The sequence below is a fragment of the Acipenser ruthenus genome, chromosome 49 (genome assembly GCF_902713425.1).
Source record: "Acipenser ruthenus chromosome 49, fAciRut3.2 maternal haplotype, whole genome shotgun sequence".
Lineage (NCBI taxonomy): Eukaryota > Metazoa > Chordata > Actinopteri > Acipenseriformes > Acipenseridae > Acipenser > Acipenser ruthenus.
Window position 1 is genome coordinate 7,052,721 of NC_081237.1, and position 16,314 is coordinate 7,069,034.

General features: G+C 44.3%; 2 protein-coding genes across 2 annotated transcripts; one reads left to right on the forward strand and one right to left on the reverse strand.

Moving 5' to 3' along the window:
* Window positions 1-3,770: 3,770 nt before the first annotated feature.
* Window positions 3,771-4,972, reverse strand: LOC117966400 (large ribosomal subunit protein bL34m-like). Its single transcript, XM_034912387.2, has 2 exons — window positions 4,793-4,972; window positions 3,771-4,253 (listed from the first exon to the last, which is right to left on the reverse strand). The coding sequence occupies exons 1-2, from the start codon at window positions 4,852-4,854 to the stop codon at window positions 3,920-3,922; spliced, it is 396 nt and encodes a 131-aa protein (XP_034768278.2). The 5' UTR covers window positions 4,855-4,972; the 3' UTR covers window positions 3,771-3,919.
* Window positions 4,973-5,810: 838 nt separating this feature from the next.
* LOC117966297 (protein ABHD8-like) lies at window positions 5,811-16,261 on the forward strand. The gene is made up of 5 exons (XM_034912110.2): window positions 5,811-6,264; window positions 10,989-11,739; window positions 11,966-12,136; window positions 12,522-12,738; window positions 13,301-16,261. Exons 2-5 carry the CDS (start codon window positions 10,997-10,999, stop codon window positions 13,469-13,471), a joined length of 1,302 nt encoding a protein of 433 aa, XP_034768001.2. The 5' UTR covers window positions 5,811-6,264; window positions 10,989-10,996; the 3' UTR covers window positions 13,472-16,261.
* The last annotated feature ends 53 nt before the right edge of the window (window positions 16,262-16,314 follow it).

Here is a 16,314-nt window from a genome sequence, read left to right on the forward strand (position 1 = left end):
CATTGCATTTTTCTGGAGTGTCTCGTCACTTTTTATTCCAAGCAGATTTTAAACAACAGTAAACCCCCATGAAAGCAACGCTCAGACAGACTGCCTTTCGAGGCTGGTACAGCTTTAATGCATGCAGATGTATCTCTAATGATGTGCTCCTATATTTAAACAGCATGTATGGAGTCTCTGTATTGCAGAGTGCTTGTTCTGAGAGCTGGCTGTCTGTGAGATAATGAATATTTAAAGCCCTCGGTCCCTCCAGACAGTCGGGCTGCAGTAGAAACAGCTCCATTATCGTCCGGATGGATGGCAGTGGAGCTGGGAGAGGTTTTTATTTTGATGTGTCTATCACAGCTCTATTCATACCCAGAGCTCCAGACTCTACAGACACAAAAAGACACTGTGTTGGGATTTTGTTTTGTGTGTGGGTTTCCGGTCAGTAATTGGAAGACCCCAGGGTTATGCAGCACACATTTTTGTATAAATGGATCAAACGTATACAGTTCACAGCCTGCCTCTGTAAAGTGCTTTGTGATTGATTGTGGTCCGCTATATAAAAATTAATATTATTATTATTATTATTATTATTATTATTATTATTATTATTATTATTATTATTATTATTATTAGTTACTGATACTTCGATGTATAATGCATGTATAAAAGCTGAACCTGCCTGTGACAAAGCAGTTTCAGTCACAATAGGCAAGACAGTAGATTAGACAGGCTTTGACAGGGGGCTGGTAGAGCTGTAGGTGCTTGGTTGGCAGGTGCTTCCTATCCAAGACTGCATGGATTTATTGATGTTTCTCAACAGAAGTGACGGTTTGATATCTTGGACTGTACATAACGTTCATATTTTAATCATACTTATGCATTGCATTTAATGATATCATTTTAGTGTTCACAAGTAACTCTGTCAAGTCTTTAAAGAACTCAGTGATATAAGTGACAGGGCCTAAATGCTGCTTATGAACAGACCTGCGATCCCACAAGCCCAGCCGCCGAGACACACAGTATCAGCAATAGCCGCTATCTCTTCACATTTCTGTATCGCAATTGTATCAAATCCTGCGGCTGGCAGTCTTCGGCCTCCTCCAATGTCAGAACATTAATCCTCACCCCAAACTGTCATGTAAAATGAAGGCTCGTTTTCTTTTTTATTATTCTCTTCACTTGATGAAACGTTAAACTGTCCTTGGACTGTGCAGCTCAAACGTGAATCTTTGGGAACATTTCAGAGCTGGCAGGCACAGCCCTGCAGTGGGGAGCCAGCACAGAATACTAATGCGGTTCGCTATTCAAGGTTACTGTTAGGAGGCAGGCTTGGTGGTCCAGTGATTAGAGAAAGGGGCTTGTTACCAGGAGGTTCCCAGTTCAATCCACTGTGTGTGACCCTGAGCAAGTCACTGAACCTCCTTGTGCTCCGTCCTTCAGATGAGACGTAAAACCGAGGTGCTATTGCAAGTGACTCTGCAGCAGCAGTTGCTGATGATGCATAGTTCACCTTTTAGTCACGGTGGATAAAATGACTAATCATAATAAAAACTGGGTTGGATTTCAACAAAGCAGCTTTTTCTAAGCTGTGGTGGAGCTGAGCACTGAAATGAATACTGAAGGTAAAATAGCAGAATGGTGCTGCTCAGCACTGTTTATCAAGGTTGTGTTCTGTCAGGGATGTGTATAAGCACGCTGGCCCTGTGTGTTCTGGCAATGCAGTGCAATGCATTAACCTGATTACTGAGAGAGCGTCTCGTTTACTGCAGCACAGGGCAGCCTGCAGGCAGCGCACACATCTCTCACTGAAAGGATCTCACTGAATTACAGTCTCATTTCAAGGGCAGGGAGGGTTATGCAACAGAAATTATAGACAAGAGGCAGGGATTCAGTTTGAATTATGCCAGTCTTTTTCCAATAGTGACTTTAAACAAATATTAGACTTTTAAAAACTACCAGAAAGAAAACTGCAAATGTGATTTGCTGAAACTACTAAATGTCACCGTCCACATCAGTCCTTTGATATCGTTTTATTGTTAATGTTTTAAAGCTGCTGCAAGGATAGTGGTGATTTCATTGCAATGAAATGATACTTGGTGTATATTGTTAACTAAGTATTTGCATACCAGAGCCTACCAAATATTGGAAGGTCTCCTTAGGTAACAGGGGTCACGCAAAGTATAAAGGCAGCGTTTAAAATGTCAGATTGCTCTAGGAAAGAGCAAACCTGCCTGGCAGGACCCATCCACGCCTGGGCAGTTTATTTCAAGCCGCAGTTTGTTTAGTTTAAAAACATATGAATTGCAAGTAGGAACTGGCGTTTGTTTCATTGAAATGTTTAAGTGAACCAGCCAGGGGAAGCTCGTTCTTTTGCACTGAAGTGTATTCAAAAGGGACTTGAGTTCTACACATTTATCAAGCTGAACTGGGCTCATCTTGGAGGCCTTGTGGAGTCTCTTTAACCAAGCCAGTTTGCAGTTAAGTGCAGCAGGCTGATTGTCGTAGTTGAGTGCAGCCAGCCTTTCAGGGCAAAACGAAACAGAATTCAGATGCATCCTGAGCAGGAAGCAATGCCCCCTGATGAACAGGCACCCTGCCCACTGCTCACTCACCTCTCAATATCATAGCCGGAGTCACACAACCTCCTTTCAAACCCTAACCCATATCAGTGCCTGCTATTATCAAAGATGTTTACTCCAGCACTGCACACACAGTATCATCTTGCCAACATAGCTCTCTTGGCCCATTAGCTAATCAAATTTCTTTATTAGGTGGTTACAGATATCTGTATTTCTTCAAAACATCAGACGCATAAAAACATTTCAACTCAAATCAAGAAATATGTGAATTGAAGAAATTATCTTATAAAAAAAAAAAAATCTTTGATGAAGAGGGTTTATTGAGAATAGGAAATGTGTTTGTGCTTTATTTTATTTAGTTAGTACTAGTTTTAGTGTAGTACTGCACAAATAACGAAGCTCCCAAAAATACCTAGAGTATTTCCAATGGGAAACACAACCTGTCTGCAGTCCTTCAAATCAGGAAAGGTTTGTGTTTCACGCTAAGTGAACAGCCGGATTTCAGACTTCCCTGGATATTCTCAAATCGATGAATGAAATTCAACTCCAGCTCATCGCAATGCCCATCTCAGGAACCCCGCCTGGCAGAGGCTTGGGTCGTCTCCCGCACCGCACAGGGAGACACTGATGGGTCTAACATCAGGCTCATAATGCCAGCCAGGAACACAGTTGGATATAGAAGAATCGACTGGGGAATAGGACTCTAATAGCGCTTTGTAATATGGATCGGCCCCTTCAGCCAATTCCATTCAGCAAGCAGAAATAACTGAAAAAAGCATTGCAAGTACTTGGTGAGTTTTTTAATGCCGAGAATGAATGCGTCGGAAGTCTATGACGGAGATGGTATTGTAATACAGGTTATTTTTTTTCTCTGAATGGGTATATCCCGCTTTAGAGTATACTCTGACACACACACTTTAGTTCGGTGCCTTGTGATTAAGCCATGCCCTTACAGGACTATGCTACCTTGAGATTTACTGCACTGAAGGGTCTGACCTGGAGAAGTGTGATGCAGTTCCTGCAGCCTCAGTCGAGCGTGCGTCTGGAGCTGCTTATTTTCCTAACGTGGCACCTTTTACAAGCACTAAAAGTATGCAAAGAAAATGATGACACTACTAGAAATACATGGAGGAATAAATCACTGTAAGCAAAACCGTCACTTCGCTCTCAAGCAGAAGAACAATGCACATCGGGACACTGGGAAAAGAAATGTACATTGGTTTATTATTCTTTACAGTACATGGTGTAACGGCAGGAATTCGAATGGGGGGGCCGATCCAGAGCAGCGGGCTGATCCAGAACAGCGGGCCGATCCAGAGCAGCGGGCTCTGAACCTCGCAGCACTGCAGAGCTCAGTGTGTGAGCGACTTCCTTCCCTTGAGCATCCTGCGCAGAATCACCTCGATGCCCCCCTGCGTGCTGATCCTCTTCACCCAGCCGTGGGTGCGCTTGCGTTTAATGTTGCTCGGCTGGTACTCGGTGCCCCTCTTGCGGGTGCGGACCTGCTGATGGCTCCAGGGCAGCGCTACCCCGCCCAGCCGCTGCAGCACCCCGCCCCCCTCGCAGTGCCCCACAAGCCCTCCGCACGGCACAGCCGGGCGCTCAGCTGCTTCCCGAGAGAGGATCCAGCTGCAAGCTGGTCTGGGCAGGCAGGGACCGGGTGCAAAATGCTGCTGCAGGAGAACCCTTAAAAAAAAAAAAAAAAGGGAATATTAGACATTATATATATATATAAATCTGTGTCTGTGTCTGAATTAGATTTCAAGGGGGTGGTTAGGTGCTAGTTAGATTTCTTTACTATAGCTAACCCTTTGGGAAATGTAAACAAACTGGTGTGTTAACAAAGTCAGTGGTAATTACTAGTACTCAGAAATGCTAACGGCTTTAAGAAAAACGCAGCGTTGAGATGATCCCTGTGATCTATACTTTAACATATTAGTGACCCGAAACTAAATAAATGCTTTATAAACACAGTTTGTAAAATGCTGAATTCGTCGATATTAATACATAGCGTGGTATCAAATACTCTATATCCTATTCCCAGCAAAGTGCACAGTTCCGATGGCGTTATGTATTTACAGCAACCTACTCCTGTGTTATGTACAGTATGTCAGGTACCTACCGTATACCCCGCTGACAACTGGACTGAGGACAGACTGGTGACTGAACCCAGTAATTAAAAATAAAGAACAGCTCTGAATCTTTATAAAACACAAACAGCTCACCTGCCCGGGTTACTCCTAACTGCGCTCAGCAATAACTGCGCTGGTCTTAAAAATAAATTCATGATACATACATACGAACACACACACAAACACACACGGTATTTATTTCACGAAGCTCCGCAATGTCACGCTACACCCGCTACACGAGCACACCAACGCTACGGAGCGCGCCTATTGGTCGAGAGAGACAACCCAATCGCCTTCCAGTTTATAGACGCCTGGTGCATTCTGGGGGTTGTAGTTATTGTAGTTCTCTCACATTTTATAAAGACGCTCGTCATTCTCCGTCGTTTTTATTGCTAATTGTTTTAATACATCAGTAAACCCCACACTGAGCAACATTGCTTCAGGTACCAAGTTTGCATGCCATTGTCGATCACCCTTTTTTTCTCTCGCTATTTGTATTTTATCTCTCCCTGTTCTGAAATATCTGTATATTTTTGTCTCCTTTTTGAGATGTATTTTTCTTGTGATTTTTCTTGTTTTCACCACAGAACTACCCAGTGGTGTTGGAAATTGACAGAATATTCTCGGCCCTGGGTTGCAGCACGAATAAATTAAACATACAGAGCCCTCCCACCGCGAAACGGTTACTTAGCAACAGAAACACCAGAAAGAATGAGAGCGACAGGAGACCGAGAAACAGCATGAAAGCCAAATTTCAGGAGGGAACTGTCTTTACCGACTAAATTACTGTCCAACTTTGTCCCCCGAACAGAGATAAAAACATAAAAAGAGGAGCTGAATTAAAATAAATAAATACATACATACATAATGTTCCACTTTAATTTGTACTCACTTTTTAAATAATAATAATAATAATAATAATAATAATAATAATAATAATAATAATAATAATAATAATGTGGTTATTAGATTGAGGTTTAATAAGACGCTTGTGCGCAGTATTTGACAGGTGTGTTCCTCAGAATTCCTGTGGAGACAGCAGCCCCGCCTCCCTTGGCAACAGCAGCGGGGGCATCTCATAGGCTCGACGACAGCAGCAGTGTTCCAGCAATTGGCGAGAGCCCCTGTCAATGTGACGGGATGGGCGGGGATACAGAGCTCCAGGGATCCCGAACACAAGGGCACAGGGATCGGTGCAGAGATGCTGTGTGGTGCGCAGGAGCAGGTGTAGCGATAGGGATTTAGAGCGGTCACCTGGCCGCCTTCATCTGTCCCGGGATGGCACGTACAGCTCCACTCTGTACCGGCTCACTGCTAATCAACAGCGCGATGCACAGACCGCTGCTCACTAGAGATTTCAACATGTAAAGCATACGGGAGAGGAAGGCAACAAGGATATAGCGGCAGATTCCAACTAACCAGATAATTGGATTGGCTGCAAAAGATTATTGATCGCCATACGCTAGTGTCGTCTCCGGTGTTGTTTGCAAGAACCTGGAAAAAATAGACGTGCAATATTTCTCAAAATATCTGTGTTTGCCAGATTTGCTCATACAATAAATGAGGTAAGATTTATATATATATATATATATATATATATATATATATATATATATATATATATATATATATAATGTTTTTAATGCACTGGTCAAAAAAATGGCTATAGACAAGACAAGCATACTCTTATGGCAATCTATGGATGCGATAGAGATTTCGGTCTGTCGGTCTGCAGAGATAAAAAAAAAAAAAAAATCAAAGTGGTTTTCATTTTGTATTTGTTGCCACTCTCCCCGCGGATGCATATCTGTGTGTGTGTGTGTGTGTGTGTGTGTGAGTGTGTGTGTGTGTGTGTGTGTGTGTGTGTGTGTCTCTGTGTGTGTGTGTGTGTGTGCGTGTGTGTTTGTGTGTGTGTGTGTGTGTCTGTGTGTGTGTGTGTCTCTGTGTGCGTGTGTGTGCGTGTGTGTTTGTGTGTGTGTGTGTGTGTCTGTGTGTGTGTGTGTGTGTGTGTCTGTGTGCGTGTGTGTGTGTGTGTGTTTGTGTGTATGTTTGTGTGTGTTCTCCTTATTCTTTTAAACGGTGCAATGTCATGCAAAAAACAATAACATGAAATCAGCGTGTGTATGAATAGGTACAGGAATACCTATTGCACGTCCATAGATTGCCCGCAGTAGGCTTTTGAATGACACCATTCTAGCAGTTGCTGCCTGTTACACAGTATTACATGACATTCAAACGCACGGCTGCAGCCTGGCTTTTTGCAATCACGCAGGAACGCCGTTAAATACACTGCAGAATCTACGCGCTGTTCTGTACATTTTTGTTTTGTTTTGTTTTTTTGTTAAAAATCAACCCTGTGTTTTTAAACGTGCAGACATTAGAAATCAATAGGCAACGATTGGAGGAGGGGCTGGGGGGTCTACAGGAATACAGAAATTAAACGGTCTTCATATGCAAGTCTGTACAGTACATTGTTAAATTAATTAAAAAAAAAAAGAAGTATGCATGCTGTAAATCAGCAGGCTAGGGAATCTGAAAACAACTGGTAAATGTGTGACCCAGATCTTCATCAGCAAACCAACGAGTTTCTGTTTTCTCATCCCAGCAGGATAACAGCACAGCCAATAGCAAATACAGTCAGTGTGTGTTGGGCTCTTCGTGGGTCTCTTAATGTGTAGCCTATTAGAGTAAGTTATCATCACAATATAGTTAAAGACATAACTAAAATATAAGGTAGCTGCCAGTTAAAAATGCACCAACATCTACAAAGTAGCCTGTCCTCAAATGAGGATAATGGCTCTGAATGGTTTAAAAACGGACACACGTACGATCCTTGATTTGAATTGACACGATATTATTAACCGCATGAGAAATGTTCTTTATCCAAGCCTGTCGGTAACTCGACCCTTGACCCTGACGGGACGAGTTGCTTGTTTACTGACCGGACAAGGCTGACCTCACACTAACAAGTGACAGGGGCTCAAAAATACAAACTTTGAGTAGTTGGTTAGTGCTGTTCCCTTCGGGTTTATCATACGAGGGGGAAACGTGTCTCCATTATTAAACCAAAATGAACGGATAATACTGCTGCTACTACCACTACTACTAAAATAATAATAATAATAATATTAATAATAATAATAATAATAATAATAATAATAATAATAATAATAATAATATAAACACCACAACACTATTATTATCATCGATTATTATTATTATTATTATTATTATTATTATTATTATTATTATTAATGTTACCAGAATAGGGAAGAACACATTTAAAGGTGCCGACTTTTCTTTTTGTTTTTAGACTTGTCCTCCTTGTGATCTGCTGCACTATCATCCTTTATCAAATTAAACAATGCAGAATGTTTCTCGTTAATGTGGGTTCAGCACAAAGCCTGTAAAACACGTGCCTCTTATTCCCAGTCAGAATTCAGGCTGTTCTGTCTGAAAGATTGACAGCGCTGTCTAGATTTCTCTGCGTTTATACAGCAGTCCCTGCAGAGAGATGTTGCACAGAGGCAGCTGGACTGTGAAGCATGAATCTCATAATATTATTTACGCAAGAGCTAGGCGTGAGTCTCTTGGGTTGTTCCGTCTTGCATGCAGGTTTTGAAATGTGCGTGAGTCTCTTGGGTTGTTCCGTCTTGCATGCAGGTTTTGAAATGTGCGTGAGTCTCTTGGGTTGTTCCGTCTTGCATACAGGTTTTGAAATGTGCGTGAGTCTCTTGGGTTGTTCCGTTTTGCATGCAGGTTTTGAAATGTGCGTGAGTCTCTTGGGTTGTTCCGTTTTGCATACAGGTTTTGAAATGTGCGTGAGTCTCTTGGGTTGTTCCGTCTTGCATGCAGGTTTTGAAATGTGCGTGAGTCTCTTGGGTTGTTCCGTCTTGCATGCAGGTTTTGAAATGTGCGTGAGTCTCTTGGGTTGTTCCGTCTTGCATGCAGGTTTTGAAATGTGCAAGGCAGTTTTTTTTCCTCTCTCAGTATTACGAGATTGTGCCTGACTTTGCTTGCATCTGCGTCTTTGTAATTTTTTTTTTTATATATTGATTTAAAAGCACATGACGGTTTGCTGCTGTATTGCCCGGCTCATTCTCTGGTACTAGGCAATGCCTTTTCTGCTCAGTCCCTGCATTCAGTAATTGGTGAAGCAGGGGCTGTCTCCGAGAGAGGTCCCCTGTGATCCTGACAGTAACTGCGTATTGATAAAAAATAACCTTGAGTCAGTCGCCCACGACAATCTCAAGGAGGCTTTTTAAAGCAGATACAGGCTCCACAACACCCACACATCTTCGAAGACCAACCCTGAATGAGCAGCAGAAGCAGCAGGGCTGCGGGTGCGAGCTGCAGCACGTCATGTGATACACTTGGCTTCACCAAATGTTTTTTTTTCATGACCAGTTTTATTAACGGAGTACATGGGAACTGTGCAGCGCCTGTGTGCAGACATGGGGGTTAAATGTAGTCTTTTACAAAAAAGATACAGAAACCCCCTTCTTAGCTCAGAGAGAGAGAGAGAGAGAGAGAGAGAGAGAGAGAGAGAGAGAGAGAGAGAGAGAGAGAGAGAGAGAGAGAGAGAGAGAGAGAGAGAGAGAGAGAGAGAGAGAGAGAGAGAATCAATGAGAATCATACGGCTTGGCGTTTGTTGTGTAGGCAGCACTTAATATTAATTATTTAGCTGCAGGGTTTTTCGGTGCAGCATCGTATTTGAGGGTCCCAGGAGACATCTAGCAATCACATATTCAACAGCCAATCATAACAACAGAACAGCAGCAGCAACAACATCCAACACAAACAGCAGCTGGGTCAGTCAGAGTAACTGTAGCTGTGATCCAACCGATTCGGTTTCTCCTGCAAATACAGATGAGAGTCGAAGCAATGCTTAAAGTACTGCCCATCTTCAACTGAACAAACACCAATAACAGATGCTAGTCTGAGCTTTGCCACCTCTTCTGGTTCTTAACCCCAAACAAACACCAGCCTTTTTGTGATATTCCGGAGTTCCCAGCTTGAAGAAGCTGAAAACAGCAAAAATAATTTATTAAATTCAGATCAGGATGCTCCTGAAATTATTATACAGTTAATGCATATTGCTATACTGTACAGCATTGCTTCCAGACAACAGATACGCAGCCAGCTGATGAACTTATGTATTGATGAATGCAAAAGTCAGGCTTATTTGATTAAATCTCTTCATTTTTGCAGCACAGCATCTGTCATCTGTGCTGCGTAAGAAAGAAACTGTACATTAAAAATCTAGCATGGGTAGCAACAGTGGAGAGAACTGGCAACCGCTGTAGAGAGAGTGCACCAGATATAAAGAGCCGGCCAGCAGCCACAGTGACGCTGTGTGGAAAGTAATGCTGTTTTCCGCAGCAGTAGCAGGGAGCTAATCCCATTATTACCAGCAGTAAGAGAGCAGGCTGGTGCAGGCAGACAGTGAGCAGCTCTACTCCGCGGAGTGCAGCCCCATCCAGCATTCACTTACACTGAGCTCTCCCGAAGGGGAGGGGGGCACCTGCGTGCAGCCTTCATCCATTGCAAACATTTACTGCTGCTTCTAAAGCAGGACTGGGCATGTTTAACACATACCTTTGTCAAGGGAAAGTGTGTTTGAAAACAAACAGTGGAGGCTTTTGACGCCACGGCAACTACACTCCCTTCTATCTGTTTAAATCTATGAGTGTGCTTGCGATGTCACTTACTACATGATGTAACAGTCTACTATTCCTTTCTGTTTAAACCTTCAGGCATCAGTCTATTTATCCACTTCCTTTATTCTTCTGTGTTGTCCATGATCTAATTGTATTTCTTCTAAAAAAAACGACAAATTGTAGGTCATTCGTTTTTTTGTTTTTTTTAAGGCCAGTTCCGTGTTAATCTATTTCTGTTTGTTTTCACTGACATGAGCGAAGATCTAATTAAATCGATACAGTTTCCACTTGTCGTTCCGCTTCTGTATTTAAAGCTTGTGACATAAGAATTTAAGGACCCCTTCAGGGTTTCCCAATCAACTCTGTAATCCTAGAACGCTGTGAATGTTACTCTGGGTTTAACGTCTAGGTAGGAAGACAAATAAAAAGCCCAGCTGTCTTTAACACGTCTTGGAAGACCTGCAGTCTCCAGTGGCGCACCTAATTATTTTTTTGTTAAAGCTGTAGGAAGATTAGATGCTGTAAGATGAAGTTGTAGAAATTCGCTGAAGGCTGCTGAAATACTCTTGAAGACTTGTTTTGCTATTTTAATATCTTGAATACAGATTTCACTGTTCTTGCTCTGGCAGGTAGAGCCATGCTGACCAGCATCACAGACGGGATCATGTGCTGTTTGACAGGGAAGTCTGCCAACACGGTGGCACCTCTTGAGAACTCAGAGCCGGGGGACGGGTACGAGTTCGTGGAGGTGAAGCCGGGCCGGGTGCTGCGGGTCCGACACATCGTCCCGGACCGCGGGGGCTGTGAGACCTCGGGGGAGGAGGAGCAGAAGCCCGGCCGGGGGGTCGTGCACTGCAAGCGCAAGATCACGGTCTACCGCAACGGACAGCTGGTCATCGAGAACCTGGGGGACGTGGTGCGCTCGGAGATCCTGCACTGCCAGAACGGCAACACGGAGGCCAGCAGCACGGTGGAGGTGGAGCTCTCCGATTACAACAGCTCCGCCACCGAACCCAAGCCCTCGCACGGCGCCGAAGCCCAGCCTCCACCTGCCGGGGAGCGGCGGCGCAAACGCAAGCCCAAGCGCACCGTGCTGATCGACTGCGACAGGAAGATCTCCAGCTGCAAGGGCACCCACTCGGACGTGGCCCTCTTCTTCATCCACGGCGTGGGCGGCTCGCTGGACATCTGGGGCAGCCAGCTGGTCTTCTTCTCCCGGCTGGGCTACGGGGTCATCGCTCCCGATCTGGCCGGGCACGGAGCCAGCACCGCCCCCCTGATCGCGGCCGCCTACACCTTCTACGCCCTGGCCGAGGACATGCGGGCCATCTTCAAACGATACGCCCGGAAACGGAACATCCTCATCGGACACTCCTACGGGTTAGTGTGTGGACTCTGTGATACACCCTTGATTAAGGCACCAATTCGAGTCAATGCTTGTCAGATGCAAAACTGTTCTGCAGTGCATAAAAGCCATTGATCGCTGCAGGCATTCTAGTCAAACCTTTAACTCTGGAAGGCAATAGCAATTACCGAGGGAGTTATTTCTCGATTGTATACTGTGCCTAGACAGCTCCATTTAGTGTTACTTCTCTCTCTGTGGCAGGGTGTCGTTCTGTACCTTCCTTGCCCATGAGTACCCGGATCAGGTCCACAAGGTGGTGATGGTGAATGGCGGGGGTCCGACGGCGCTGGAGCCCAGCCTCTGCTCCATCTTCAACCTCCCCACCTGTGTGCTGCACTGCCTCGCCCCCTGCCTGGCCTGGAGCTTCCTCAAGTAAGAGACTGCACAAACCATGCACTGCATGCCACGCCACTGAATACAAAACCCCTCCCAAGGACACTGTGCCCTTGGAGAGGAGGTGGCAAAGTTAACCCTAACCAGTAGCAGGACCGGAGGACACAGTTGGGTAATTCAGTAGAGGCAGATTTAGGACAGAGAGGGTAGGACTTGACAAAGCTTTGAGATGAATCAGTTGCTAGGAAATGGACGATTATTTACATCCTCCTTTCGTTCAGAAAGTTTCTTTAGTATCTCATCCCAGTTTATTCCAGCAGAAAATATTGAGGGCAGTTTGGATAAAGGTGCTTCTATTGTACATCAGGATTTAAAATAAAAAATGCTAATTCTTAACGCCATCTCTCTCTCTCTGTCTGGTCAGGGCGGGGTTCGCTCGCCAAGGTGTCAAAGAGAAGCAGCTGCTGAAGGAGGGCAATGCCTTCAACGTGTCGTCCTTCGTACTGCGGGCCATGATGAGCGGTCAGTACTGGCCGGAGGGGGACGAGGTGTACCATGCAGAACTGACCGTACCCATCCTGCTGGTGCACGGCATGCATGACAAGTTTGTGCCCATTGAGGAGGACCAGCGCATGGCAGAGGTACCGAGAAACCCTCCTGTTTCTAGACTTTGGTGTTATGGAAATTTCTACTTGTGTAATTTCTACATGTTAAAAAAAGGTTCTTGTTATCATCCAGAGTTCTTAAGAGTCTCACGAGGAACAGTTAAAAAGAAACTAACCAGGGCTGCAGAAGAGTTGCACACACACACACACACACACACGACTGGTTTCACAGAGACTGATTAGCACTAAACTTGGACTTTCGCTAACATAAGGTAGTCCAAGATTGGGGCTAATCTTGGTCTGTAAAACCACTTTCAACCTGGCCATGACAATACAGCTAAAAGTATTCTTAAGCTTACGGAACACAAAGCCACTTTTTTTAGGAACAGTGGCTTGAAACCTGGTTCCAGGAGACCTAGTTCGAGCTAAATTTGCTGTATCAAACCCCAAGTCTCCCCCGGTGTGCCCTGCAATTTCCTGAAACCAAGTCCCAAGCCACCAAGTGGCTTTGCGTTCCTTCAGCTTAACAGAAGAAAAAAAATGAGTAGGTTACTGTTTTATTATGATGATGATGATGATGATGATGGTCCTCTTGCAGATCCTGCTGATAGCCTTCCTGAAGGTGATTGACGAGGGCAGCCACATGGTGATGATGGAGTGCCCCGAGACAGTCAACACCCTCCTGCATGAGTTCTTCCTGTGGGAGCCTGACCTGCCCAGCGAGGTCCCTGCCGCCCAGGACTCCCCGCCCTCGCAGGACAACAAGTAGCCAACCGGGGACCTTTCCAACCCAAACCAAACCATGGGCTTGATCGCCGGCTGGCTGCAGCGGGTGTTTCTGTCCGCGGGCTGAGAGCTGTTTTTAGTGCCGACGGGGCTGCGAGCTCCCGGGTGGAGCGGGAGACGCCCAGCGTCTCGGACTCTCCGCGAGAGAGAAGCAGGGAAGGAAGAGAATCGAAGGCAGCTAAACGAGAAGGAGAAGTCAAAGAAAAAGGTGGTTTATTTATTCACTGTAATCGTTTATAATAAGGCATTCAAAGAACACGGGATTCCGGAATAGTCAGAACACTCTAACACTGGAACCAAGGGTTCTGAGTGTTCTGACAGTGCCCCTATCTTGCTAATACAAGTGTATAACCCTATTTATGTCAGGAACACACTTTACCCAGTAACATCCTGCTGTGGCTTTGGGTGAATTGCTACCAATTGTGTCTGGGTAGGTTCTGAGCAGCTGTTGTGGGAGGTGGGGAGGGAGGGAGGTGATGGCTAGACTGGAGTTGGGGTAGTGAGTTTTCTAATTGGATATCGTGTGGTGCTATTGTAATAATAATATTTGAACTGCTAAAAAGGCTGACACCCTCAGTATAGGGAACGCTGATAGATCCAGCTTACGGGTTTGGGGAAGGGGTAGCTTGTTCACCCCCTTCCCCCTACAAAGGAGTCCCAAGTCAGGCAGCCCCGCAGGACTTACCCTGATGCGGACATGAGCAAACACATGTCACAGCAGTCTTCTCAATCGAATATTATAATGGATTTATATGTGTGAGTGCTAGCTGTATTATACTGTACAGAAAACCAAGGACAGCTAATTAATGCACTTGGCAGACACTGGATTCCAAGGAGAGAGGCTCTGCCCGTCCGAAAGAGGTCTCAGGAATGTTGAGGAAACCCAAACAGGTCTTCAGCAATAATCCTTGTTGAATCCTTGTGTCTGACAAGAACCCAGCACAGCATCAATACAAAAAATCCAGCCACAATCCTCTTGATTTGATCCACAAAACGTAATAACGAATAAATAGTAAGGAATAAATAAAAAAATCAAGCCATGATAGGTCGGGCAGCCTTGGTGCGGCGGGAGGAAGACACAGGAAGTTTGACCCCTTCTGTTTCTACGTGTGCGACTGTCGGCTCCGTGTTATTTATTAAAATCCGCATCGGTGTTGTTTGTGCCGGGTTTGTGATTCAAATTCTTTGTTTTATATTAAAAAAATAAGCGTAAATTATAAATGAGTAAAAATGGTCAGCCTCTATATACTGGATGGGCCGCTGTGCTGAGCAGTGTCGGTGTACTGTATATAGCTTTGCTTTTACCTGGAGATATGCAATGCCTCCAGAGCTGATAGAGGGATGAGCATTGCTTTGGAAGCCCTGAATGGGTATATTACTCAAGTGACAGTACTTGTCTGTGGCAGCCTGGCAGTGAATGTGGTTGGTGGTTCAACGTACAGCAGTGTCCATGAATCACCTTGCATTTAACATTTATTTCCAACCAAAAATGTTTAATCACTGATGATATGAACACACAGTTTTAGGAGAATATTAAGCATATCCAAGACTCCTTCATGCCAAGATAAAATCTGGTAACCATAACTTCACAGTAGCAAGTGAAAGATGTAAGGTGATACAATACCCATGGCTGCACACCTTGTAATATTGGACAGAACAAGGGTTGGGACCAATCCATGCTTTTTTTTTGTTTCAATCTTCTTCCCGCTTCCAGCTGCAGAGCAATAACGGATGAACAATCTTTGGTCCATCACTGATCCAACAAATGTGGGAAGTTACCCTAAATTTCAACATCAGCATCCCAAAAACACAACGTCTCACTTTAGGAATAACCCCTCCTTCTTGGTCTGCTATAAAAAAAAAGAAATGTGCTGTTCATACTTGTAATGACTTTCTAAAGCGTTGGTTCAGGAGCCCTACCTTACCTAGTGCTCCCTCGCTAACAATGTATTGTGTGTCTCATAATGAGAAATTGCAATTATTCTGAATAAGGAGAAATCAGGAGTCGCATATTGCATGGTTTACCACCGTAAATTCAAAGCTGTATTTAGCACTTTTTCCATTAAAATGACACATCCTTGCATGAAGACATGTAGGTCTGATTGCACCAACCTGGATTAAACTAGGATTAGTCAATCTGGGATTATGTTTTAATCTTAAATTAAGAAATATTTAACTATATTTAAAGTTTTGTGCATCAGGATTAGAACATAACCCTTGATTTAATCTGGTTTAGTGCTTAATACACGCTGGTTCAAATCGGCCCTTAATAGAGATTTTATCATTTTTAAATCAGAACGTTCCATGATCAAACATCGAATCGGTACATGCCTACCTAGTTTTAGGTGAGGTCTTTTAAAATGCAAATAGTCTTTTGGGGTACATTCGATACCCTCTTTTGCTAAAGAAAACACTGCAATCTACCACTCGCTGGAGACAACTGACAAGCGAGTGAAACTGGGTCCCCAATGGAAACCCAGCCCTGGTGGTATAGCCCTGCAACATGCACCCTGGTTTCTGCTTTATTTGTGCAACATGTCGATAATCCACTGTGGTGCCCCTGTGTGGTGGAAACATGTAAATGTCTGTAGCAATTACTCAGAAATAATAATACTTATTCTAAATAATAATAATGAATAAACAGTATGCGCTGACTGCCTGCAAAACGCTTGTGTTGCAACAAAGTTTGGCTCAGCCAACACTTAAAATCTCAACCTGTGCAATGTGCAATAGTGCCATTTCCAGCAGTAAAATAAAGTATATATTCTGTGTGCTGGCAGTTTTTTTTGTAAGAATGTTTTCGTATGCCTGCTTAAAGCTGCACAA